The sequence below is a fragment of the Etheostoma cragini genome, chromosome 12 (assembly GCF_013103735.1).
Source record: "Etheostoma cragini isolate CJK2018 chromosome 12, CSU_Ecrag_1.0, whole genome shotgun sequence".
In the NCBI taxonomy this organism is placed as follows: Eukaryota; Metazoa; Chordata; class Actinopteri; order Perciformes; family Percidae; genus Etheostoma; species Etheostoma cragini.
In genome coordinates, this window is record NC_048418.1 from 14,658,238 (window position 1) to 14,686,138 (window position 27,901).

The window sequence follows — 27,901 nt, forward strand, 5'->3', positions numbered from 1 at the left end:
CAGTTCTGAAGGCAAAAGGGGGTCCAACCCGTTACTAGCATGGGGTACCTAATAAAGTGGCCGGTGAGTGTATGTCTATGCCTCAGCTGTACCTTGTGTTAAGTGCTAATTAGCAAAAGTTAGCATGCTAACAAGCCACACTAAGATGGTGAACAAGGTAAACATTACACCTGCCATCTATCAAACATCAGGATTTTGTTCACTGCTCTGTCTACATTAAAGCTGTGGTAGGCACTTTATTTATTTTGGCGTTGTTGGGGAAAACATTCATAATAACTTTTCAGTGATGATTTCAAGCTTTAGATAATCTAGATGTGACTTGAGATCTGCTGTTGCTCTTGGAACTTGTTTGCCAAGCTCATTTCATTTCTTTAGCTAAAGTAAGCTATGGGGCCGCCTGTAGTAGCACCCCTGTGATTTGTAAAGTGACCTCCTCGCAGGCGAGAATTAAGGAGGATTCAGTACGAACACAGATTTTTTCTGTGCTACACAAATTAAAGACAGACGACCTTTTATTCTCCTTTTGGATTAATGGGTCCTTTTGAGGATGGCTCACTGGGGGGTTGGAAGACCTTTTAGTGTCTGTCTGGTTGTAATGGTTACAACCCTTTAATGGCCACTCCTCTCCGTCCTGCAGAGAGAGAAAGAGAGGGAGAGAGAGAGAGAGAGAGAGACTTAGTCATAGCCATCATAGTCACAGCTCACAGGCTTCCAGTTGCCTGCAAGGTCAGAGCCACAGAGATTGATTTCTGTGCTCGGGCCGAGATATAAAGACACGCTGAGAGCCCTGTGTCTGGATACAGTCATCATCGCTGTGGTTAATATGAGCTCATTGGTTAAACGTTGCGGTTAATCATATATTGTTGCAAACTTTGGTTGATCCCCTTTCTTGTTATTCCAGGCGCACGGATAATCCTGTCTGTAGTCAATTAGTGTTTTGGATAATCACAGCTGTTGCTAATTGATACAGTGAGCAAGGGCTTGTTGTGGTTAATTATCGTTGTTGTGGTGGGCATTGCTGTGGTTAATGGCAGCTATGGTTAAATTGTCACTCTGATTTACCACACCAAGGGTTGAGCTAAATTCCGAATCTTACAGATGTCGACATTGTGCTTGTTGTGTCAGGCAGGAGTCGTGAACTCTTCCAGGGTCAAAGGAAACTCTTGTTTTATCAACATATGATACTTTTGCTGGTTTTGTGGAATGTTTTGCTTACTTACTGCTTATCAGAAAGCAGGAAATGAAAGGATCGCCGTTGAAAACAAGCAGAAGCGTTCCCCCATCTTGCCTCAGACTGCCACTCTGGACATGGATTTCATGATAATGCCCACTTTCCTCCAGGAGAATAGTGTCCAAGGGCATTGTGGGCAGATCATGTTAGGAAAATAATACTATTGTTTATGGGGGTAATTGTTCTCTTGGAAAATCAAAACCAGGAATTGAGAAAGCACCATTGTATACAGTTTAATCCAGTGAATGTAAAAAAAAACATTTGGTTTCTATTTCCTCTTCCCCTGAAGCATTTTTACATAATTCAAAAAAGAAAATTGGTCCAAAAGAGACTTCCCTTGATTTGGCTTATTTTTCGTAAACAGAATATTAAACGATACATAATGCATTTTTTATCAGCATTATTATTTTAGTTACCTTTGACTTTCTTGAACCTTCGTTTCTTTGGATAGAGTGATCTTGATATTCCAGTGTAAGTCGTTGTTGCTGCTGTCACTGTTGGTCATGCATGCCCTTTTTATCATTTGCTGCCTCGTCCCTGCTTTTTGTTATTAAACTGAAGTTATGATGGGAGGAAACGGCAAGCTGACATTTTACTTGTCTCCATGGATACAGGCAATTGTGGACACTGTTGACAACCTCCTGAGGCCAGAAGCTCTGAAATCATGGAAAGACATGAATTCCACGGAACAAACGCATGCCGCAACAATGCTACTGGATACCCTGGAGGAAGGGGCGTTTGTTCTTGCAGAAAACCTTATCGAGCCGGCGATCGTAAAAGTGCCCGCAGAGAATATCAGTAAGTTTCTTTCCAATAACTATAAAACAAACCAAAACTACAGGTACACATCTATCAGTGACAATGCGTAATGCTGATGGTTTTTTTTTTTTTGTCTGTGCACCATATCTCAGTAAAATAGTTTCAAACTGGTACATTTGTCTTCAGGGTAATTCTTTTTCAGCTATTCCCCAAGAACAATATGAGTTCAGAAATGGCCACATCTAGCTGATGTCACAATAAAAGATGTATAAAAAAAAAGCAAATAGGTCCACAAATACGTATTCTCACATGCAGTTATTAGCAAGATTAATTGTCATTCAGTCATATTTCTACTCATAGCTCTTTGTTGCTACGTTATGGTCTCCTACTCACCCTTTTTGTCTTATACCTCATTGGTTTTTAATCTTTTTCTTGCATAGTAAAGTCACCTATTTGAATATGTGCTTCAAGATGAACTGTCTAGACCTCTGGGGGAAAACAAAGAAATCAATTGAATGGCATTGTTCCATTCATACAGCACTCTATCTGTTCACTGCAAGCCTTTCCCATTAAGTGGTAGTTAACTAAGCTGATAAGGACTAGTTGCTCCGTCTCTACCAAAAGAACTGATTATTACATTGTATAATAGGCTGTATATTGGCTACTTAATCACTGCATTGAGGCAGTTGTTATGAGCTTTTCAAACTCTCGCTTATCTGTGCATTAGAGATAATATTTCAGCGGAGAAACATGAAAACAGCCATATGAAGAAACATAGAACCGGACCTCCCTTGAAGAGTTGGAAAAAATGTAAAAGTGATTGTTGCTTCTATATAGCCGTACGTCAAAGCCAAAACGGCACCTCCAGGCGAGCACCAAGGCCAAGACGAGGGAATGAGCAGGAAGAGCAAAGAGAGAGCTTGAAACTAGACAGGAGGAACAATTCCTCATCTCCGTCTGTCAGAAGCCATCTATCTGAGGAAGTGAGGCCGTTTCTGACGGGAGGGAGTGTGTCCTCCTGACCCTTCAGTAATTTCACACATCAAAGGGAGCACCACCCGGCAGCTGGCAAACCGGCGTGAGGGGCTGCTGGAATTTGAAAGATTTTCAGAGATTTGCTCGTCGAGCCCAGAGTTATCTGAACCCACAAGGGAGAGAAAAAGTAAAAGCTCAATGATATTTTTGATCCTATGAATTTTTGACATTCATGCTGCAGAAGGCTGCATGCTTGCATTTGCTAATCTTCTGTCACCGCCCTTGTTGTTATTTCTTCTTTTGCTCTTGCCTATGAGGCTTTCATAATGCTAACCAACAGCTTAGTGACATGTTTATATTTAAGTACATAGCACTCTATGGGGCCTTGCCAATGAGATTAGATTCTGTTTCTGGTAAAATGAACCTCAGGTCTTAACACATACCCTGCTGGGCCTTAGCGTTAGAGCACTATTAAATACTATGTACCGCCAATGTGTAATCGGCTCTCTATTTCTATCTCTCTCTCGCTCCTCTCATTGCTCAGTGTTGGATGTGTACGTGTTGAGCACCGACGGTCAAGTGCAAGACTTCAGGTTTCCCCAGACAAGCAAGGGTGCAGCGTCTCTTCAGCTTTCCGCCAACACGGTCAAAGTCAACAGCAAAAATGGTGAGAAAAACATAGTTGCTACAAAAAACATTTAATCCTGGTTAATTTTTTAGCTTTTCTTTTTCTTTTTGGGTTGTATCAACAATTGACTTGTGAGGTTAAAAGTGTTTAGTTAGTTGTTTTTTGTGCAATGAAGGTGAGGGCTTTCACATCAGATATTTCTAACGGAGAAGTTTGGGAAACACACCTGTTCGCTTTCTTAATGAGAGTTAAATGACCTTAATATTACAACCAAACGCGCGGGGTGATTAGCTTAGTTTAAAGACTGAAAGCAGGGGAAAACAACTAACCTTCCTCTGTCAGAAGTTAAAATATTATGCTAATTTACATGATGTATTTTGTTTGCAGATTCTGTACACAAAAGGAAATCTAAAAACGCAGAACAAAGTTGCCAAATGTAACTGGCCATGCACCAGGCTCACAAAACTCCAACTAGGCAGTTCTGATCAAATCAGAATCAGGATTATGTTGTTGTATTGCATATTTATGCCTTAAATGTTTTCAGAAACCCATTTAAATGTAGTGTTTACCCTTAATCCGAAAAAAGTTTGCAATCCGGCCGCCATATTTTTTTTTTTTGCTTTAAAACGTACCAAGCACCGCCCCAACTTCCATGCGTCACTCAGTGCTTTGTCATTGCTCTGATTGGTTGTAGGTCTATTCAGAGGCCTTTGGGTCTATGCTGTTGATAATGTCCCAATAGTTAACTGAAAGGTTCCAGAGTAATACATAATTGGGATGAACACTTGGCTACGGAGAAAAAAATGGTAGCAAGGCAGCTATATCCAGGACTGCAAATTCATAATGGGCTCAATGCTGCCCCTGTGTCCTTTGGTTAAAAAAACAGCTTTTACGTCTGTAATTAGTTCATTAAAGGATAATCTTGGGAAAATACATATGAGTTATACGCTAATTCTAAAGTTTAAAAAATATAGGAAACTGGTAGTAACCTTTTATCTAACTCAAGAAGTCTGTGAGCATTGTTCTCATTGTAAGGACCTGTTCCTTTAGGGTTTGTGCATTCATACATTGAATAAATATCTTAATTTTCACAAAATAGATTGTTTGTTATGCACTTGTTCATGCTTCTTCAGTATGTCTGATGATTGTCTTATTGCCGGTTGCAGGTGTGGCCAAGCTGGTATTTGTGCTCTACAAACACCTGGGTCAGTTCCTCAGCACCGAGAATGCCACACTGAGGGGAATGGGGGATATAAACAAACGCAACCTCTCTCTCACAGTCAACTCGCACATCCTGTCAGCTTCTATCACCAAGGAGTCCAGCCGTGTGTTTGTGGCCGACCCTGTGATCTTCACACTGGAGCACCTGGATGTAAGACTCCTCCTGAGATTCACCCAGACCACACTGTAGAGCCGGGCTGTTAAAATACTGAAACAGCTGCACACACTTTTGTAGAGAAGAGCAATTGCAGCACTTTGATGGATCATTGTTGTAGTAAAACTGTTGGAGTAAAGAGATGGCATCTATATATTCCCGGTGTGTCATAGGTGGTGTTGAAACTACTAGATTTAGAGAAGCAAGTTGAGCTTTTTCTGTGCTTGGAAACTGCCATAGTAACCCTTCACACATTTCAACATCTTAAGATCTGTTTTATTTCTTTATTTGGATCTCCATCCTGTAGTCAAGCAACTTTACTTGCACATATACTAACTGGTAAAGGACACATATGCACAGTCTACACATCAGGTACATTGACATCCTGTTTCTTGCACTTAGAGATAAGAAATATACGACGTGTGTTTGTGTACAATTAAGGATTTAGCTGCACATGTTTTATATGTATATATACATAAACAGTATATATAAGCGTCTTTATCTCTGTGCATATGTGTTTTTGTAGAAGGAGCACTACTACAATCCCAACTGTTCCTTCTGGAATTACTCAGAGCGGAGCATGATGGGATATTGGTCCACTCAGGGCTGTAAACTGTTGGAAACCAACAAGAGCCACACCACTTGCTCCTGCAGTCACTTGACCAACTTCGCCATCCTCATGGCTCATCAGGGAAATGTGGTAGGTGACCCACTCCTTGTGGTTTGCACAAGCTATTTTTGTGTCTCAGTTACCTGTTCTTCCGTCTTGCTGACAGATTTGTGCACTCACGGCAAGAACAAGAATGCCATTTCAGTGGAGAAAATTAGATTATTGCTGGAAGAGAAGGTGAGGGTGGGGGAGGAGGTGGAGAAAATGGGTGAGGGCTGTCACTTTAAAAGAGCGAGATTGTGGATCAGGATAGAAAGTGCTGTACCATCATCTGAGGTAATTATATTTTACCTATGGTCCGTGTCTAATATTCCTTCATGCGTATGTCCCCGAGAATTATGGGAAACAGTCTACCCTCAGCTTTAACTTGTGTTTCCACCCCTCTTGAAGTGGTGTAGGATCCATTTGGTCGCAAAATGCAATTACAATCCAATTACATGATAAATAGCATGTGTAGCGGGGACCTAGCCAGTAATAAATGTGGAGGATAAGTTTGTGGTTTGTTTAATACTATGTCCCATTTCATGAACTCTGTCCCTGTCATCTGTCTTAACCTCAACCTTAACCACAACTTGAAACCAGAACCCCGGGGCTAGGCTTAGCCTCACACCAATTCTTGCACATCACCTCAACTACAACTCCTGCCCTTAATAAAATTACAAATATCACAGGAGAAATTGCCTTCAGTCCAAAATGTCCTTAAATGATATTTTGTATGGTCAAGTCTGTTATTTTCACATTTGCCTGGTGCCCATCTTGAAACACGCTCAGTTTTAGAACTTTGGAAACAGAGTGATATGACCTCAAAAAAGGGAACCCACATCACATGATTTCAGTACGTTGTGGCAGATTTTTAAGCTGATGTCGCTTTCTGCCGCATGGGCCCCATAATGTGATCTAAGCATGTTCGGTTTCAGTGCCAAATCTCATCAGGTACAATCACGTTAAAGGATAGGTTCCCTGAAGCTAATATGAGGCTTAAAGGTCCCATGGCATCAAAATTTCACTTTATGAGGTTTTTAAATATTAATATGCGTTCCCCCAGCCTGCCTATGGTCCCCCAGTGGCTAGAAATGGCGATTGGTGTAAATTGAGCCCTGGGTGGCTTGCTCTGCCTTTGAGAAAATGAAAGCTCAGATGGGCTGATCTGGAATCTTACTCTTTATGAGGTATAAGGGGCAAAGTTACCTCCCCTTTCTCTGCTTTGCCCACCCAGAGAATTTGGCCCGCCCATGAGAGAGAGAAATCATGGCTTTCAAACAAGAGTTGGTCAAGGCCATATCCCCAGACTCCACCTTGCCCCCCCCCTCTCTCCTCCTCAAAAGCTACAGACACAGGAATGGCACATACTAAGGAAATATAATTGTGGGATTGGCAATAATGGCTGAAATTCTGCACCAAGGCTGAATTTTACGAAAGATAATTCAGATATGGTAAGTTAGGTGACCACTAAGGCCTATTTAAAAGCATCCAAAAAGCACCATGACATGGGACCTTTAAACACTCTGAGTTAGTCAAGTCAAGTGGATATTTTCCTCCTTCCACTTCAGCTCAACAGGGAAACACTGTGAAACACAAAGAGGTATTTTGTGCCAAAAAGACCAGAATATTGTATAAATATTCATACGTCTCACATTTTTGTCCCGCATTTCTTCCATTGAAAGTGCCTTAGGGTGGGATTTTTCTTAAATGCCCACTATGAACAGGAGGAATGGTCACATTCTGACTATATTTTGCTTTATTGTCCATACAGGAATGTGGCTATTTAAGACTATGTCTGTTTCTCTGTAGGGGGAGGGGAGCGTCTACGACCTTCTTCTCACCGTTATCACACGGATGGGTATTGCCGTGTCCCTCGTCTGCCTGGCCATCAGCCTCTTCACCTTCTGCTTCTTCAGAGGTTTGCAAAGCGACCGCAATACCATTCACAAAAACCTCTGCCTCAACCTCTTCATCGGCGAGCTTGTCTACCTCGTGGGCATCAACATGACAGAAGCAAAGGTACCATGGAAATTGTACTGCAGACAGTTATAACCTTTATACTGCTGATGGATAGCCTCATCTGCTGTGGTTAACCTTTAAATACTTCAATGTGTTCTTGAATATTCTTTTAACTGGCAGCACATTTAGCAAAAAATCCAAATTAGATTAAAATACCTAAAGGAATATTCCGTATGTGCTTGTTGTAACACTTAAAGGGTATCATGCTGACTCAGTGAAAGATTCACTCAGGATGACTTTTTTTTAAACATATGTGCATTTTCACATATACTGTAATCTCATTTCTGAGTTGTTGGCGAAATCAACGATGCAATAAATATGTTTAAAGAAATGCATTTTATCACCTATTAAAGGTGTTATGACTATCGTAAATGCAGATGCCTTTTTACTCATCCAGCAGACACATTTGAAACAGTGTTTCTGTCCACCTAATGATAATAATATTATTCTTATTATTAATAATAGAAATTAAACAAACTATATGCATGGTAATAATACCGTCTGCATGTGTGTTCCTGTCAGCTGGTGTGCTCCATCATCGCCGGCGCTCTCCACTTCTGCTTCCTGGCTGCGTTTGCCTGGATGTGTCTGGAGGGCGTGCAGCTGTACCTCATGCTGGTTGAGGTATTCGAGAGCGAGTTCTCACGCAGGAAGTATTACTACGTTTCCGGGTACCTCGTTCCGGTAGTGGTTGTGGGCATCTCAGCAGCCATCGACTACAGAAGCTACGGCACACAGCGGGCGTAAGTGTGACATCGTTGTAGAGATTCTTCTTTTGTGGGATAAAAACTAGGAACATTAGTCATCCCTTCTCCCCATCAGCATGGATGTATGTCCTAATGATAGTAATATCACAAAGAGTAGTTAATTTAAACCCTGTCACTGAAATTTCAAGAGGTAGTGAGCATTGCTGCATCATTAGTGAATGTGCTGGCTAGCTCCACTGGCCTGCTGGGTTTTTATTCTTTGCATGTGGATAATTGCCGCCCTTGTCAGTTCAAAGTTCATGCAGTTATCTGCTGGTCTTCATCCAAGCAGCAAGCCTTATGCTTTGTAAAACTGCAGTCCTCTAATTTATGGAATTTAAGACAATGCTTTATTCAAACTCCATTTTATTGCTGTAGTCTTTACTTCATTTCTGTTTCCTGGTGATAAACACAGACTGAGATGCAATTCATTCTTATACTGTCTACAATACTTTGTTTACTGTTCAGAATCTAAGGTATACAAAGTCAGACATCCTACATTTGTAGACTGTGAAGTCATGAGTCCAATAACCGCTGCCTTTTAGACTGCAGCTTCTCATGGCACAGGGCCAGCGCTCCCTCATGGCCGGGTTTTCTTCTCTGTGGTCAGAGGAGTCTCTATTCTGTTGCTGAGGCGTATTATCATCCAGCCAGCTCGGCCGGGCCCTAATCGATGTGACACAACTTTGTTTTGGCAATGAGATGATTTAATGAACTGAATATCATCTTCTGCACCCTGTAGGTGCTGGCTGAGGGTTGATAACCATTTCATCTGGAGCTTCATAGGACCTGTAACCGTCATAATTGTGGTAAGTTGTAATGTTGTGCACGCGTGTGATAACACGTTTTTTTTTCTTCAAAGAAAATCTTTATAGAAAACAGTTCATGGATTTTCTCTCACTCTGAACTGGCACCCTCTTAGCTCTGCTTTCTAAGATCAATTTGCATGAAAGGAAAGTGGTCCCATTATAGCTGACACGAGGACATCAGTGTCCACTCAGCTATGAAATCCTCTGAAATCAGAATTGGTGCACAGACACAGCTTAAAGCTGTTTTGGTCCTTTCTGCACATCTAGAGAATACTCCCCTCTCGCAATCAGGAGGAGAAATTGTCTCAGGCATGAAGGTCATTTGCTCAGTGGAAAAACAAGGGTGATGGTGTGTGTGTGTGGGGGGGGGGCTGAACATGAAGTAATGAGGGTGCGCCAGACAACCATTACCACAGCTCATAGCCCTGTTGAGGATCATGACACGTCCCCGGCCAATCCCAGCACATGGACATCTCCATCTTCACCTTTTAATATTTCATGTGGTTCACTGGGTGTTCTCCATGCACACTCACAACACATAGATGCATACAGGAATGCATGCACACAGCCCTGAAAAAACACTTACTGCGTATCCATATAGGCGTATATGGCAACACACATGTAAATCTGTCCACAGACTGTAAATACATGCAGAAACTGGGATAAACGCTGCGTCGGCAGCACTGTTTTTTTGTGCTGTATTTGGCAGAGAAGTAAGAGACCTTAATATTGTGGAGGACGGCCCCTCGGAGACCGGGCATGAGGTGGGAGTCCATATCTAGCTTGCCTCAGTTTTCTGCGGAGTGCCTCCCTGCCTGTCCGTCCGTCTGTCTCATTGGATCTGTGTCATCACTTGCGGCTGCGTTAAATGCATTTCCAGCCACTCGACTCATGCGGACGTAAAACGGCCCAAGTGGCTGAGAGACAAACAAAACTCGGCATTACTCTAAGCTGTGATCTAAAAGCCTCTTTCTGTCTTCTTAACCACTCCTTTTTCTTCCATCTTTCCCCCCCTGCCGTTGTTGGTTTCCATCTGCTTTCCACTCACACTCTATTTGTTTCCATTAAAAGACCATTTTTTTCTGTTGCCTTGCAGTGTTTCAAAATGCATCCATATGGGGAAATAATCAGGATCCTTTTGCTTAAGAATTTACAATGAAATATTTGATCAACTGAGACTATATGGAGATCTTTACGCTTTGTTTTCTTGCCAACTCATACTTTTGTTGTATATTTGCCTTCATGTACAGTCGATTGGCCACGCTTTCAAAATGCATTCTCAAAGCAGATCCAGGATAGAATCTTTTTTGATAACATAAACATCCGGACATACTTGTTTTTTATTTCAAAGGTCTAATATGGTATCAGGGCAAACTGAAGCAATCTCTTCCCTTTCCCTCTGTGGCGACAGGCCCTGGCCTCTGGTGCTTAAAAGAGACATCCTGAAAGAATGTAAACCTCTCTGGGTGTACTGTACGGCTTGAATCACTTAAATGTGTTTCCTGGGTTCAGTAAAAATAGTTTCTAATATGGCACTGAACTCTGTTCTTTTCTTTCTGTATTTTCTGGGGCTTTGTTCCGCAGTACATCAGGTCTGTTTGGCCTCCATCTTGTACAGTACACTATGAGGATTTGAACTTAGGGATAGACTGGAATGTCAGACAGAACAAGAAACTTTCAATGCATCTAACGGTGAAGGCCAAAGCTTTGTGAAGTAGACCAAATAGTTAACCTCTGTTGTTTTTCTCTTTTTGGAAGTCGGTGTTATTGTAAGCTCTGCACCGAGGTGATACATTTTTATATTCCTCCCGGTAAAGGTATGCTGGTGTTAATTCTCACTGTAGAGCCTGTAGATTAATCAATATTTTTAGTCAATAAAACATAACCACAGGTGGTAGCAACAAGTAGTGGAATGTAACCCAGTACATTAACACAAGTGCTGTACTTAGGTACTACTACATTTCAGAGGGGAAATATTGTACATATTACTTCATTAAGATTATTTGGCTGCTTTCAAATTGAGAACACATGAATAGCTTATAGAATATGATTGTTTGTTATTATAATAATCAAAACAGCTTAATTGATTAGTCAATGAATCGATTAATTGATTAGTTTATTGACAGATTTCTTTATAGTTTAAGGCATTTTTAATGCAGAGATTCCAGACATTTCATGTTAACTGATTCTCAAATGTGAATACTTGCTGTTTTTCCTTTTAATTATTTTAATAAATAATTTAAAAATACATACACGTTTGAGGTTTGGGGGAGACTGAGCTTTTCGGAAGTGTCTTCAATTGACATACGCTAAAACAAAGTATTTCTGACAGACACGTTTATGTGAAGACAGACTGTATGAGAAAAAAAAATGTGATGTTTGAACAGTAAACGGTAAATAGAAACTTATGAATCTGAAAATGAGCATAAATAAAATGATTCAAAATGAGCTCTGCCTCACCCAACTACACAAAATGTTGCTTACCCATCAATGAATGAGTGATAATTATGTAATGATACAATATACAATTGTATGACAAACACATGAGACAGTTTTCTACATTGGGTTTTACTTAATTTCTCTTTATACTTTTGCATTCCAATCCTGGATCTTTACTTGTAAGAGAGTAATTATTCAGTGCTGTTTTAGTAATTTTACTAAAGTAAAGAATCGGAGTACTACCTCCACCCGCTGTCAGCATCAGGAATTGGATGCCTTTCTAAGTGCAGTCTGTTAACCCTGATATGCTTCTGTTTTGACAGGTCAATGTCATCTTCCTGGTGGTGACGATGTTCAAGATGGTGAAGCACTCCACCTCCATGAAACCCGACTCATCCAGGCTGGGGGGTATCAGGTGAGGGGTGTCACTCTAGGCGATCAGATGGCAGCACTGTGGTTTGCTTACTCTGAGACAGTGTGGGTGTGTTTAATAGGGGGTGGGGGTAATATGCACCATTACAGCTTTTGCTACCCTCCTGGAATTGTAAAATCCATATCTGACCAACACGTTTATTTGATTCCTTCTTCTCCTATCCCCGACAGGACCAATATTTATCCCTTTTACAGTTTATTTCTCTTCGTATAGAGGGTGCCTTTTTAGTTCATTTTATGATTTCACTATTTGCACTACGCAGGGTTGTATTGCCTTTTTTTAAATTCCTTCACAGCTGCATTTCTGACCTTTTGGTATGTTTTTGCTCCTATACTAGTGTAGTTTACGGGCTTCCTTGGAAGACTGCTACAACCGCATGCCTCGTAGATTTTAAGATGGTAAAAACGGAAAAAAAGCCCCCTCCCTCATCTTTCCGCTTCAAGTGGGCTGCGTTTGCTCACTAAAAAGACAGGTCCTGTCTCCATTTCTGTGCCTGGATTCTTATTCAACAATGTGTTTGGGGGCAGGATAACATATCTTATGTGGTTTTTTAGGCAGACAATCTGATTCTGGTGCAAAACAAGGCATTGAATTGGCTTTCTGGTTTTTGTTTTTCAGCACACAGAAAGACCACATTTGTGGATGCTGGATTTCCAAATAAGGAAAAAAAAACGAATAAACTGTCGTAAATGGGAGTCTATCTCAAATCCTCTATGCATTTAGTTTCTGTGTGAAATGGCAACTTGTGAAAAAAAGTTGAAATAATTACTTGCTCTTTGTCTGTTTAATAAGGAAAAAGTATATAGATACTTGTTTAAAAAGTCTAATAAGCCATCAGTCCCATTTTTCTGTTGATCCTCTTAGGGACAAGCTGTTGTCCCATCTCTTCCCTCCTCACCGTGGCTCACTTCTCTCTTGTGATACCAGTAAAGAATAGCCATCGTCATTGAAACTGACCGTGAAGTTATCTTATTTCCTCTAGGCTTTCCTGGAAGCCTCCGAGGAAAAACCTGCTGTGTTTGCAGTCTCTTTAGCCAACCACTCCAAGGAAGACCAAGGAAATATTTTTTGACTCAGTGTCAAATACAGAATGCACATTCATCCTAAAACCAAAATATATTTTTTAACAAGCTGCTGTCCTGGAGCATAGAAACATCAAACCACGCAAAGAGAAAATCGACTGCAACTTTGTTAGTTTCAATAGTTAATACTTCTTCTTTATCTTTTGCAGGTCGTGGGTGTTGGGAGCGTTTGCCCTACTTTGTCTCATGGGGCTCACATGGTCCTTCGGCTTGTTCTTCCTCAATGAATCGTCCATTGTTATGGCTTACCTCTTCACCATCTTCAACACTCTGCAAGGCATGTTCATCTTCATCTTCCACTGCCTCCTCCAGAAAAAGGTAAGATTTTGTCCTTATGAGTTGTTTAATTGAACAACAGATTTTAAATGAAGAATTAATCAACAAGTTGTTTATTAAGCAAAATGATAAAAAAATTGCTTCTTCCAGCTTCTTAAATGTCACACACATGAGAAATATATAATTTTCTCAAATTTAATCGATTTAACAATTAATAAATTATTTAAAACAATTAATCTACAGTCAAATGGGTCTGATAAATCAATTAGTAAACAGATAGAAAAATTATCCAAAAGCTTTTTTCATATATAAATTAATCATTAAAGCCTCACACTTTCTGCATTTCTTTGCCTTGTTGTAAATTTGGGGTTTTGTGGTTTTAGACTTTTTGGATTAACAAAACAAGACATTTGAAGAATTCACATCACCCTTGGCTAAGGATCTTTTTTCTATTATGACATTTTTCAGACAAAACAATCGATTCGAAGAAATAGTGAAAGACAAAATAGTCTGTACATTAATTGACCATGAAAACCATCATTAGTTGCAGCCCTACTATCATAAAATTCTAAAATCTCACTGCCAAGAATTTCCTATTTCTTTCCATATTTATCTAATCCTTGCACTGCGGGTGTGGATCTGTAAATATTTATACTGCAACAGTTTGAAATTTTACATGACGCATTTCATAACATTTTATAAATTTTTACTTAGCAAAAGTAACATCACAGTGCTTCCTATTTACAACATTTCAACATGTTATCACACTTATCCCTTTTGACATTTAAACAGCTGTCAGCTGGATGACATTTGATAAAGATTTATTTGGGGGGAGGTGGGGGGGGGGTTGCCTGTGTGCTCAGTGGGTCCTGATCTTTTGTTCATCTGTAGGTCCGCAAAGAGTACAGCAAATGTTTCCGTCAGTCCCAGTGCTGCGGCACGCTGCCGCCTGAGGGCCCCCACAGTGCAGCCAAGACAGCCACGTCTCGATCCACGGCCCGCTACTCATCTGCAACACAGGTACGTGTACCCCGCTGGGACATACAGGGGTTTAGATTGGAAAAATGATGTGGGAAAAGGTTTGGACGTTATTATTATTATTATTAATCGCAGTTTGTCTGTGTAGCCAAAGGCAGCAAACCCCCAACTGCTCGGGGTGCTTGTCCATGGATAGCTGCAGCCTCCTCACTATGAAATCTCTCCTTTTGTGCATGTACAGTTCCTGAGCATGTGTGGGTGTATTTCAAGCCTCTGTGTAATGTGTGTTCTAAAGACAAAGTGAAAAAAAATTGTTCTCCAATTTCCCTTGAGGGATTAATAAAGTATGTTTAAAAAAAGAAAAGAGAAAAAAAACTGATATACCGGTACTGTAGCTTCATCTTCTTTGCCATAGAGCATCTTCATTATCATCCTCACTGTAGTTTATTTTGATTCAATCCCATTTACACAAAACTGGTGGTGTGAACACTCACTTGAGCACCAGATGTCTTTTACTTTGCAGCTGAAAATAGTCCCCAGTAAATGCCACATTTATTCCTACTTTAGTAATGTCTGTTAAAAACCACGGTGCCCAGATGTTTTAGAAAATGAGTGAACATTAAGCATGAGTATATTCATGACCCGTCTTTAAAGATTTGTCTTTAGAAACAAATGGCCTTGTGGCTGAGAGCCACAGAGAGCCGGGGGGAAGCTGGAGAGTATTGAGAAATAAGAAACCAGCACATGTTGGTTTTGGTCTTTGCACAGGATTTGTTGACAGAAAGAGAAGTATAGGATGTCAGCCTTATCCTTTGGTAAAGACTCAAAATAACACACTCTGCCCCACCTAGGTTACAAAATGCAAATAAATATATTTATTAACTGCCTTTTTTATCAGTTATAAATCTCATTTTATGCACATATTGTTGGATTTCTTTGATTTGAAGTACAAATAAACGCTTCAGGTTGCGGCTACGCTCATGAGACGCGAGCCTGCACGAAGACAGCTGCATAGATAAAGATGAGAGCGTATTTTAGAAGTGTTTTTGGATGTCCGTCATTCGCCTGTCTCACCCTTCCATTTGATTAAATTTACACAACACCCTGCAGCCTGTTTTTGTACCTTTCACATACTGTATATTTTAGTCTCTTTTAGTGAAACATAATCTGCATAGACAACTGCTTAAATTACACAATAGTCCCACTATTAAAGTGATTTGAACTTATTAACCAGATCTAAATCTATTGATGAAGACTTCCAGTTTGTCTGTGAGTCTGATTTACTGCAGGCAGATTCCCCTCAGTCGCTACGGTGGGCTGGGAAATAAAATCAATGAATCAATACAAACACTATTGATTTCTTCCCACGCAGCCAACATGAAAACTAATTTGATCGAGTATTTTCTGCTGTCAGTCAGCCAGGCAAAGGCAGGTTAGCCAGCCGCTGTTCACTCAGCTCCGGGAGCTGCTGCTGACAGTCGGCTGATACGCTTGCGATTGAGACACCGAGCAACTGAAAGGTTTTTGTCTAGAAGCCCTCAAAAATAAGATGGAAGACAGCCAATAATGATAACTAAATGCGCGCCTGTAATTTCGCTAGCAAAAAAAAAAAAATTCAAAACATCTTGCGAGTGCGGTGTTGTGGTGATGCTGTTATCGTACCAGCCCTACACAAGTCTCTAATCTCTTCTATTGTGACTTTGTCAGATCTATTTTAAGAGCTGTTGCCATCTTCTGCTCAAACTATCCAAAAAAGACATAAAAACAGCTGCTCTGGGCCGATCTCTTAAATTACAAGCTTGGTTGGACCAGTAGCATGTGCAGGTCTTGGTTTCACCTTAGCATGGCGGGTTGATGTCATCAAGCAGGGGGTTAGTTGAATCTTAAATCTTCTTGTATACAAGTGTAGGGTCACAAAACCCACGTAGCTACTCAATCCTCAGGGCCAGACGTCTTGAATAGCAGCGGCACCATGTTGAGTCCTGATCAATGGCTGCTCTCCTCTCTACTCAGAGCCGCATCAGGCGGATGTGGAACGACACTGTGAGGAAGCAGTCGGAGTCCTCCTTCATCTCAGGAGACATAAACAGCACCTCCACCCTCAACCAGGGTAAGCAACCGTTTGTTCCGCCGCCACCAGAAGAGACACATACGGCGTTCTATTTGTGATGAAGCTCGGAATTCACAATAAACACTTCAATGAAGGCAGCTTACATGGTTCTGTGGCAGCTGGGAAAGATAAGACACGATTTTATGCTGCATTTCTCTTAGTGTTAAGCAATAAAAAAATAAAAAAATGATGTCTGTGTACAAAAGTTCACAGCATTTCTCCTGCACTTTCCTGCTTGGTGGGATCACGTTTAAGGCGAGGAACAGAGATAGAAGTCGTGTTTTATTTAGTATGGAACAAAATATTGCTTATGAGGACATGAGCTGAAATCCCAGCAAGCCCTAACTCATTTCTTTTTTACCCCAGAGTGATTGTCACGATGAAAGTAGAGGAGATGAGCAAAGTCAGGTTGAGGGCAGAGCAGGTTTTGGGAGTGATCCCAGCATCTCAGGCTGAAGACTGTGCCAGAGCATATTTGGCTGTAGTTATGAGTTAGTTTCATTTTTTTCTTAAAAAAACCCCACAAAAAAACACGCCAGCGCAAAGTTTTTCAGGGCTCCAACCAAATGACTAAGTATAGTTATTATATTCTTGAGATTTACACAAGCCTGCTCAGGATGATAGGGAAACTGTATTATTCATGGTAGGCCACTTAGACATGGTTTGTCTAGTGTCTCGACTAGATGAGTTTGTTTAGATGGAGTTTGTTTCATGTAAACACTGGAGTTGATTGTGTTGCTATGCTTTGGTCAACACTTGTCGTGCTAATATTGTTTGTCAGTTACATCAGCTGACTGTTTGGATATTGGTTTGCTTTGACCAACGTTTCTATGGCAGCTTTGTGTCCATAATAGAAGGCAGGCGGATCATGGGTCATAAATCTTTTGCGGTGTAATATTTTGGACAGCATATGTCAGTGTTTGTTTATGTCGACAGCTAACCCAGTGGACCACCACAGACCATGAACTACAGTACCTCAAGCTCTTTTTCCTCAACTGTTTTGTTTCCTCTCTCTCTCTTCCTGTTATTTCAGGGATGACTGGCAACTACCTCCTAACTAACCCTCTCCTTCGAACCCACGACACTAACCCTTATAACAACCTGCTGGCAGAAACAGTGGTGTGCAACACCCCCTCTCCACCGGCCTTTCACTCCCCAGGTGCACATCCACCCTCCACTTTTATTCTTGATTGATTTGTGTGTGTGCGTGTGTGTTTTAAGGTAAAGGTTTGGAACTGTTTGGAAAATACACTTATTTGCTTTCTTGGGGAGAGTAAGATGAGACTATCAATAACACACGTCTGTGAAATACAATGCTACAGCCAGATAGCTTAGCTTAGCATAAAGACTAGGCAGCTAGCCTGGCTCTGTCCAAAGGTAAATGAAAATGTGTCTGCCAGGACCCCAATAATTAACACGTTATATATTCTTGTTTAATGAATACAGAAAACACCCTGTTTTACGTAGGGGGTTATGTGCTTGACTATTACTTGGCTCTGAGCAGTTGCTTGGCAACTAACAGAAAACCAAGGACATTATTGGTCACGGACAATAAATAGTCCAGCACATAATCCCCTGTAAAATGGCAAATTATCATTTTTACACTTCATTTTCTTGTACAGATTAAATTAACAAGATTTAACATAGTGCTTAGTGGCCAGGTGGTTCCCCCTGTTTCCAGTATTTGTGCTAAGCTAACCGGCGGCTGGCTATCACTTTGTAGTAAACAGAAATGGAAGTGGTCTAAATCTTCTCATTAGCTCTCACTTTTAGGTGTACTACATGTAACTAGGTCTTATCTAAGCTAGTTTCTCCTTTGTAAACACAGACAGAGATAAACTTATGTCAATGCTATATTATCTCTTCTGCTGAGCAGTCATATGGGAATTCTTCTTTTTGGAACATGAGCTTCACAAGTCGGTTTGGATAATTTTTGCTATTTCCCTTAATATCTTTACAACATGTTTAAATTGTCTTTTTCTTACTGCCAATAAGATCCATTTAAATCACGCCAGTGCCTATGGTGACCTAGTTCACTAGCAGAGGAAAGTAAACCCAATCACAGAAGAAGAAAAAAACAAGCTCATGACGCAATGCGGGCAGAGTCATAGCCCTCAGATATTCCCAGGCATTTGATGATTAAAGAGAATTTATAAAAAACACAGCAGTATGGCAAAAGTGTGTAAGAAGAGGATATGCAGTAATGTAAAGCTTTAACCCGCTGCAGTCTTCACAGTCTTGTTTTGTGTTGTGAGCTTGCTTACAGCACAATGGGAGCACTTCACACTCCGAGATAATGAAGCAGGGTTGGGACAAAACAGTGTCGGCAAAGAAAATCAAAGACTTCTTTTTTTCTGTCTGTGAGTTCAGTAGCAAGCGAGCGACTCAGATGCAGAAGTCAGTGTGTGTGCTCAGACAGCTTACACATTATTGCCCTAACATGTTTACCCGCTTAATCATTGTAATAATTACATGTTAACATTGGAGTATCAGAGAAAGATAAAAGAAAAGTGGTGAGATTAAATTAGCTTTTAATAAGAAATGTCAGCATAAACACCTCCTTTACCTACAGAAACACTTCTTCTCCCCCCGAGGCAAGCCACTGCACTTAGTTGTGTTTATATACAGGAGCAACAGGAAGCAGTGACAACCAGGAAAGAAAAAAAGATTTAACACATGGAAACTAGTTTAAGGATAGCAGGCAACAGCTTGACACACAAATGTCAAAACCTGGTGTGAAGATCACCAACCAAGTATGAAATAAGCACTGAGAGACTCAGTCAAGTTTAACATGATTTTTTTTTAAAAACTTTTTCCTGCTATAGTCATTACATTTAGCTGCTGGAAAAGGATGAGCGTGTCTTCTATTGTAAGTGTATTAATACTAAGTAATGCTCTGCAGATGTTCATGTGATGCAGTAAAATCGGTAAGGAGAACATCTTGGATGAATCTCTGCTGGAACGGTTCCCAGAGTGCAGCTGTCGCCGCGTCCAGTTGAATTCTGTTCACATCATTTCCCCCCTCTCCCGGTAGACAGTACCTGTCTGTAATAACATCACAGCCAGCGCATAAACAAATGCAAATTTAGGAAGTAGGGTCTATTCAGAGAGGTGTCTAATAATCTCCCCCCCCCTCCCCTTTTCATTGCCCTTTTGCTCTCTGGGCTCTTTTCACACTTTTTAGAAATGACTTTGATGTTGTTTCTGGAGCTTTCTTCCTACGTTGTTATCATTCGTTTTCTGACAAGTTCATTTGAAACGAAAATACTACCGTTTCCTCATGTTTTTTTTCTGCCTGTGACTGACAACATCCCCCTCACCCTGCTAAGTGTCAGCCTTTAACTTACAGGCTCACAGTGTACCCAGTAAATGAAATCCTCCTATCAAATCAAAACAAGACCCCTTAACTGTCATCCTGCTGCTTGAGCTTAGACATCGGGCAGCACAAAATTAGAGGACACACACTCCAGTTTTTGTGTGTGTGTGTGTGTGTGTGTGTGTGTGTGTGTGTGTGTGTTAGGCATAAAATTGATGTACACTTTAAAAAGGGAAAACTAATGGGCATTCAGAAAGAAATATTTTCATTACTATAGACTTTTTTTCTTGTAAAAACACTGTGCTTGCTGCTAAAGCCTTTCACCTGCTGAGTCCAGGATTCAGTTGTCCTTGATTTTGTCCTTTAGCTCTCTTCAGCCGTTAAACACAGAATTTCGCTGTCATTCTCCATCCACCTACGGTAATTTGAACAATGCATCACACGGGCTAAATTATACTTAATATCAAGGACACAAAGAGTTGGATTGACTGAATCCAGGCTGGATGTTACAAGCTTTCCACTTTGGTCTTATTTCAGTGATTTTGTTGTTTCTGCTGCAATTGAAAAAAAGCATCTGTTTTACTTTTTTTGCACATCAGCTGTTCTTAGGCCAGATAGCCTGAGCAGACACACTTGATGTGAGTGTTGGCAAAGTGAGTCATTGCACCGTGCCTGTCTGTCGTGCTTTGTGGGGGTTGTTGCTGTGCTTGTGGGGCCCGAGTGCAGAGTAGTGGCTGACCATCTGTGTTCGACATTACTCTTTTGTCTTGCCTTCTTTTAACAGGTGGAATGTTTTTTTATCCATTGTTAATGTCGCAACACTTTCTCATCAGCTTGTATTAATTTATTTCTTTTACTCTCATCCTATCTTGTTGCTTCTTGTATGCTGCTGTGTTGTTACCTGGTCATTAACTCCTTTATAATGTGTTGCTGTACTATATTTTTTAAGTTTCAAGTCATCTTTTTGTTCTCATATCTCCAATATTGTTCAGGATAATCTCTAAGATTGGCTTTGATGATATTCAGCCATAATGAGGACGGACATGGTGGGGAGCTGATTGGGGTTTCCTTTGAATTTTAAAACTTTTTGTATTTTAAATTAAAATTAACCCAGAGATCAAAGAGTACAAGACTGAAGTGTCCTGAGCAGTATCAAGTTGTATGTGGATGGTGTAGTGGACGCTGTTTTGTTCTACACAAAAGGCAAAGAAAAAAATCATAATCTCACGCAGTCTTTTTGCCTTTCCTTGCAGGACAGCACTCTCTGAGCAACAGCAGGGACATCAGTGCCATGGACACCCTCCCCCTCAATGGCAATTTCAACAACAGCTACTCCCTCCGAGACGACGACTATGAGACTGTGGGCGTTAGAGCCCCGGGTGACCTAGGCGGCCTCAACTTGGATGATGCCGCCTTTGAGAAGATGATCATATCTGAGATTGTCCACAACAACCTAAGGCCCCGCGTCGGCCCCAAAGGTTGTGACGCCCCGAGGGAGCCCAACAGAGCCTTGCCTCCGCAGACCAGAGTGACAGTGGACAGCGGTGGGGGTGGGAGCGGCAGCGAGGATGACGCCATCGTGGCTGATCACACCGAGGCCTCATCCCCCCAGAGAGGAAGTGGAAGAGGAGGCCACGCCACCCTGGAGCTGCTCCTGCACCCCCACCACAAGGAGGCGCTGGAGGCCCCCCTCCTGCCCCAGAGGACTCACTCCCTGCTCTACAGCGCCCAGAAGGCCCCCAGGCGCCTGGAGCAGCAGGGCGGCCGTGGCTCTGAGACTGTTACTGCAGTGGAGGACATGGGCTCCCATTCACCCAACAATAATAGAGACTCCCTTTACACCAGCATGCCAAACTTGAGAGACTCACCCTCGCCCCCAGCTTCGCCATACACCCCCGAGGAGGAGGAAGAGCTCTCCCCCTCACCACGAAGCGAGAGCGAGGACGCATATCATAAAAGCATGCCTGAGCTCGGCGATGCGCCGCCGCCCCTGTCCTACTACCACATAAACCGAGGCACCAGCGACGGATGCATCCTCCCACCCAACAATGAAGACTGCGCACAGGAAGGAGAGGCACCCAGCGACGGACAAATGCAGCTTATTACAAGCCTCTGAGCGGGCCCTCTTAGTTTGCACAGGTTTTAACAGATGGGTACTTTCAGTTGATGTCAAGAGAGCTGGCAAGTCTGGCTACACACTCCACATGCTCTTCCTGTTGGGACAGGAAGTGAAATGTTGTTGGGTGGGAAAAGGACTGAAGAAATGACTTTTGCACACAAATCCCATTAACACACAAAACACGTCCATCCGAGGCCAGACAAATGTGGACTGTGAAATCTCTGCAGTTGGACAAAAAAGGTGCAGAGAATAACACACAGGCCGCTGTGTCAGAGACAAGTCTGGCATTTCTATTGTACTGTGCTGCTGAAGAATAAGGGATGAAAAATACTCCAAGCAAAGAACTATGAAACTCCTGACATATTCTTGGGGGCCTTTGCAGAACCAGGGTCTTTTTAGTCATGAAGTACAGAACAAGAACTAGTGTGGCTCCACTACACAGTCAAGACTGTAAAGTAAAGAAACCACTAATTCAGACTCAGGCCTTATATTTTCTCTATTGCACATTTAACTGTTGTTAAAGTAACAGCTAAAGAAAATATATTTTGCTGTACCACTAGTGTAAAAAGTTTAAAAAAAAATGTAAGAAAAAAGAAGAAAAGAAACGGCAACCATTCAGTAGTTAAGCCCTTTCAATGTTAATACGATTCTTCAGACAAGGTTAATCAAAATGGTGGAAATGTGCTTCTTCCTCTCACACTTGACTTGTTGTAGTATGTTTCAATATGAAAAAAATGTTTTGAGAGATTTCAGTCCATATGAAATCATGCTCACGTCTCTGCTTGTGAAGTGCTTTTGCTTTCATGAATGATGAGTTTTTGCCAGTAGTATATTCTTTAACACCAGGCCATGCACAGATTTGGAGTGAATTCGAAACTTGTGTAATTTATTTTACTTGAAAGAAATTGTCAGGTTTAAAGACTTATGAGCGCGTCAATGCAATATTGCAGTTTTTGCGGACATATTTCATCCTTTGACACTAATTAATTTATTAACTGAAGTACTATACAGAAAAAAAACATGGTTGGAAAGTGTGAAACGTGTTTGCGGCACTGATTAGTTCATTTTATTTCTTTTGTAAGAGCCCATCTTCAGCTGATATTTAATTCAACTCTTGTTTGATATCAAATAAATGTGAAATTTTTTCTTGTTCGCAGACGTCTGGCTGCTTATTCACATTTTGCATAAAAATCTGCTATGATCTAAACGTGGGGAAATGGTGATAATTAATGTTTTTGTTAGAGTCAACAAAAGCTCATAAAAAGCCCCAAACTAACAATGTGTTTATCCGTTCCTAATGAATACGTTGATCTTCGAAAATTGGCCACCAATACATACTTTAATTTTAAAAAATAAAATAAAATCACTTCTTTACTCAACAGCTTGTTTTTTCGTGAACTTTACACCAACAGGAATAAACAGTGTTTTTGTTGTGTAATATTTTTAGCTGCACCAGTGAAGATTTACAGCAGCAGGATAAAATCTAAATAAACTACAGTGCCCATGTTTATTATAATGAAGGAATATATCACGCAATTTAATAGTGAACAGCACAACTCTTAATATCTCATAACTTCCATCACTGCAACAAAAAATAAAATTGAGATTTTAACACAATAATAACGTGAAATATTCTCTACAGCTGATGAATGATGATGAATTAACAGAAAAAACAAATGTCACAATACAATAAATTCATGTACTGTACATAAGGCACTTGTTTTTGCTCCTTCTGGTGTTAATGAGGTTTAAGAAATGAGGAGTTACACCTGTAAACCAAATTTGACAGCATGTGATAGATTCATCTGTTGTTAGTTTTATGACAATACTAACTTAATTAAACCTATGTCACATTTATGTTCCACAAGTTGTGACTGTAAGCTCAGATATTTTGCATGTGAGGATATATCGACAGTAACTAAAATATACAATATCGCTGGCCTCATCTTTTAACTGCCAGTGTACGAACACACTATGACAGTAATTATGCAAGTTTAACAAGATGTACCCTAATCGTTTGTGATCGGTGTCTAACTCATTCCATGTCTGAACTTTAAGCACATTATCAGAGTGGATGAGACTGACATCAGAGATTTAGAAGATTTAGCGCTTGATATGTCTTTCATCTGTGGCTTTCCAGGAGTGTCCCGCTCCAACGGACCACACACACACACATTCAGCAGACAGTACAGTACATGCAGGCGCTGTAGGATCTGGGTGGTGCACTTTATTAGTTGGAGCTGGGTGCCAGTTTGCTGTCAAGAGACTTGACGCAGAGGCCAAGGAAAAACCCTGAGTCCACTATGGCTGTCTGCCTTGTTGTTTGAGCATCAGCTTCTCGGTTTACACAGAGCCATCCAAAAAGCCAGGAGAGACACTAAACCGGACTGTAAATTTTACGGAAACTTGGCTTCTGTTCAGATATAAATCAACTATAATGCAAAGTCGATGACCCGCTCACGCTTCAGTGGGAATGGACCAGGCATTGTCTGTGAAAGCTTCTTTATTATAAACAATCGACACGGCTTCACATCTGTTTTTTCATAACAGACAAAATCGTGATAAATGAATGTGCTTAGCTCCTTTTGTCAAGCATAAGGATTGGGTTTGCATGATGCATATATATTGGTTCATTATCGCTAAGTCACCTGTGCTCTGTATGAGCTCTTTCACCATATTATCTTGAAGAACTTTCTGAAATTAAACAATATATAGATGATCATCTTCTTTCACCCAACTGGAGGGGTTCTTGATACAAAGATCTCGTGCTGTCCTTATTCTGCTGTGATCCGGCTACTCATCCTCTTCAAAAGATACTCCCTCCTCCACCTTTGACTTTTCATTGGGTTGCTGATTAACCATCTGTGATTATGTGATTATATTAGGATGCAGCATATTAGCCATGCAGTGTTTGCACTGCGAATGAAAAAGTTGTCGAAGTTTGTTGGAGATGAAAGTGCCTCATTTATCAGCTCATCTTTTATCTGTGCTCAGTCAAAGCCCAGCTTCCATGGGGCAGTGGCGAATGAAGGCGCAATAAGGCGCAGTCCGAGAAGACATTACCGTGTTTTCATTTGAATCTGTTTGATGTTCCAGCCTCTGGTGATTTGGACATTATTTCATGTCCATCATCAAAAAGACATCAAACAAGATGCTGCATCCAAAATCAGATCACAGAGCCTCGGCCAGAATGTGGTGTGTGTGTGTGTGTGTGCGTGTGTGTGTGTGTGTGTGTGTGTGTGAGGGTCTGTGTGCTCCTAAGCTATACATATTTTTTTTCCACATGATTTATCTTAAATTTTGCTCATAACTGGATTGAAAATGTTTACAGAATCAGCTTTTTGATTCTGTAAACTCCACCTAATACTTGCTTAAAAAAAATACCTAATTATAATAGTATTATTAAAATGAAAAGGCGTTCTTGCAGACAATGTTTATGTTCTTAGATGGCTATCTTTTCTTTAGCTAGTTCAGGATCTGTGCATAATTACATTAGCTTAGCCACAATGCGGGAGTATTATATTTCCTCAGGGCCTCTGTAAATGTACAGCTCACATTCCTCGACTTTTTACTCTGTAGCAGGAAGATAAAGAACATCTGAATTACTCCTGCTCTGCTGCCACCGTCCCAGCAAACACTGCACCACCTTGGTCTGCAGCGCCTCGGTTTCTCAGTGTGTATTTAAAGTTCAAGCAAAAAAAGCAAAAATCATTCTACCTCACATTTTTACAGCTGTGCCGCATTATGGGTAGCACTTATAGTCTGTGTTATAGTATGAATGTAAAAGTGTGAGCATGTGTGTTGAGGAAATGCTGCACAGAGTAACCACACTATGTTGCCCTGAAAATCCTGCTGCGCTGTTAGAATTAGCTTTGTGTTTTTGTTGCGTAATCTCCCCGTGCAATAACTACAATTTAACTGCGCAGCAAAAATGACAGTTTTTGCCTTATGGCATTTGTAGTTTGTTTTACTGGAATGCTTGTTAGGCTATCACCACAACTAGCCTGCTCCAACATCAACAGAGGGCTGTTTAAAAAGAAATATGGACTTCTTTCTCAACTTCCACAAAGAAGCCTATTATGAGGGATTAAGACTTCAGGCTTAGAATATGCTCAAGAGTCCTCTTTGAGTCCGGCTGAGAAAGACTTGATATCATTTATTGCCTGTGTGTGTGTGTGTGTGCGTGCGAGGAAATGAAGGGAAAAAAGGCGAGGGTTTCAGATAGAAAGGCAGAAGTGGAGAAAGTGTAAGAAAGAGAAGTTGAGAGATTGTGCGACAGACTGAGAGCAGCAGCAGTCCTGGATGTCAGAAACGATCCAAGTCTGAGCCCCTGTAGTTGTAAAACTGTCATACCTCGTAGGAAACACCAGCAGTGACCTCAGAATGGAGCTAAGGTAGCCTGTCACACCCATTATACAGTAAACACTCACCAGAGGTCCGTGTTTTTGTTGGGTTGTCTCTGTTAAAATAATCGCGATGCATTCCCCTGAGACACAAACATAACATACCAGTGCCATTAGTCTGAAGCTTAGGAGAGGAATTTCCCCTTATTTAAGCAATTGGTCCCACAGTTTTTGGCCATTTCAGACAAAACGTTATGATCGTAATTTTAAAGATGCAGGATTGGAAGAAAAAAAAGGGAATGTGAAAGTAAATTCCTCTGAGGCATATCCAACATGACTTCAAAAACACATTTGAACATCAAATATGGTCATTTTTACAGTATGTCCCACTTCAAAACACCTTTTGATATTCCAATTCAGAGAGACAGTTTTGTTAAAAACATCTTGGACAGTAAGATCTTTGATCAATCAAGAAGAGATGTATCTTTTCTTGATTGAAACTAGTCTATTATGGAATATGCATGTTTTATTCAGTGGTGTTTTAGAGTGATAATTACAGATCATTCCCACAGATGTTTTTCGTATATCTCCAAAACGGCGTACTCATTATTTTCACGTAAAACCCACCTATATACAAACACATCGGTACCTATTTTGAGTACTTTCAATTCATCACAAAAATGAACGGAAAAGAGACAAAACCTCGAAATGAGGCACTGACTGCAGATTTGATTTTTTTTTGTAATATATTGCTTCAAATTTAAAAAGCAAAAGCGAATACTAAATTCTATATCAGTTTTGTTGCAGTAGTAGCACATAAGTCATTTCCTGTCCGGCAGTGTTGCTCTGTGTACTTTTGTTGTGTTGCCACCAACTTCACTGTTGTATCACTGTGAAAATGTGTGATACATAAACTGCAGGTAGTCATCGACTACATGCCTAATTTAAAAGTTTTTTATTCACAGCTAATTTACTTTCAGTTATTATAATCCCCAGGATATACAGTGCCTGAATGTAAAGTACAGCGGTACAGTAGCATGTGGAGATAATTATGAAGCTCAGATAATCAATGTCATGCCTAAAGTTGCATTCAAAAGAAGTCCAAAGCAATGTTTTTTGGGCTGTTAGCGAGAAAATCAAAGCGATGGGTTGTGAAAAAGAAAGAAAAAAAGAATTAAAGTTGAGTAAAGGTTTCACTTTAGCTTTTAAAACCATGATGAACTGAGCTACTACAAATGGTGACATGTTTTATTATTGCTTTCTTGTAGTTGCTAAATGACTTCTACTACAGATTACATCAACACAGGTTCATATTTCATCCAAATATTTGGCTTAGGAGACACATGCTCCAAACCATCCACACATATACAAAAACAAAAGAAAAACTACAATACAATAACTGAAATGTTTCATTGTGACATTTGTTATGGGAAGGATTTTGCCATCCAAACAATGTTAGAAGAAAAAATTCTGATTCATAACTACACTAAATATGCTTTACTTTTACGTTCACAAAGAAATTCTTGACACTTTTACAGAGGGGGAGATGATCAAATTTCAGAAAGAAGCGCTTCAGCTGTTTCAGCTTCCTACTGTCAGCGTGTCCTGAAG

The 27,901-nt window shown here is 40.6% G+C and overlaps 1 protein-coding gene and 1 long non-coding RNA gene across 13 annotated transcripts in view; one reads left to right on the top strand and one right to left on the bottom strand.

Annotated features, from left to right (window-relative positions):
- LOC117954404 (adhesion G protein-coupled receptor L2-like) overlaps nt 1-23,100 on the top strand; it is an 84,856-nt gene extending 61,756 nt beyond the window's left edge. For 3 of the 12 annotated variants that reach the window (XM_034888167.1, XM_034888169.1, XM_034888168.1), the window contains 13 exons: nt 1,846-2,029; nt 3,510-3,632; nt 4,760-4,965; nt 5,495-5,668; nt 7,430-7,639; nt 8,162-8,382; nt 9,128-9,194; nt 11,957-12,048; nt 13,298-13,466; nt 14,316-14,444; nt 16,416-16,512; nt 17,546-17,671; nt 21,082-23,100. In XM_034888167.1, coding sequence (XP_034744058.1) covers nt 1,846-2,029; nt 3,510-3,632; nt 4,760-4,965; nt 5,495-5,668; nt 7,430-7,639; nt 8,162-8,382; nt 9,128-9,194; nt 11,957-12,048; nt 13,298-13,466; nt 14,316-14,444; nt 16,416-16,512; nt 17,546-17,671; nt 21,082-21,944 — 2,661 coding nt within the window. In that variant the 3' untranslated portion in view covers nt 21,945-23,100. Of the gene's footprint in view, nt 1-1,845; nt 2,030-3,509; nt 3,633-4,759; nt 4,966-5,494; nt 5,669-7,429; nt 7,640-8,161; nt 8,383-9,127; nt 9,195-11,956; nt 12,049-13,297; nt 13,467-14,315; nt 14,445-16,415; nt 16,513-17,545; nt 17,672-20,427; nt 20,482-21,081 lie in introns of all 12 variants that reach the window. The other 9 variants (XM_034888178.1, XM_034888179.1, XM_034888171.1 and 6 more) reach the window with 7 other exon arrangements.
- LOC117954416 overlaps nt 1-27,901 on the bottom strand; it is a 305,368-nt gene that overhangs the window by 75,649 nt on the left and 201,818 nt on the right. The window lies entirely within an intron of this gene.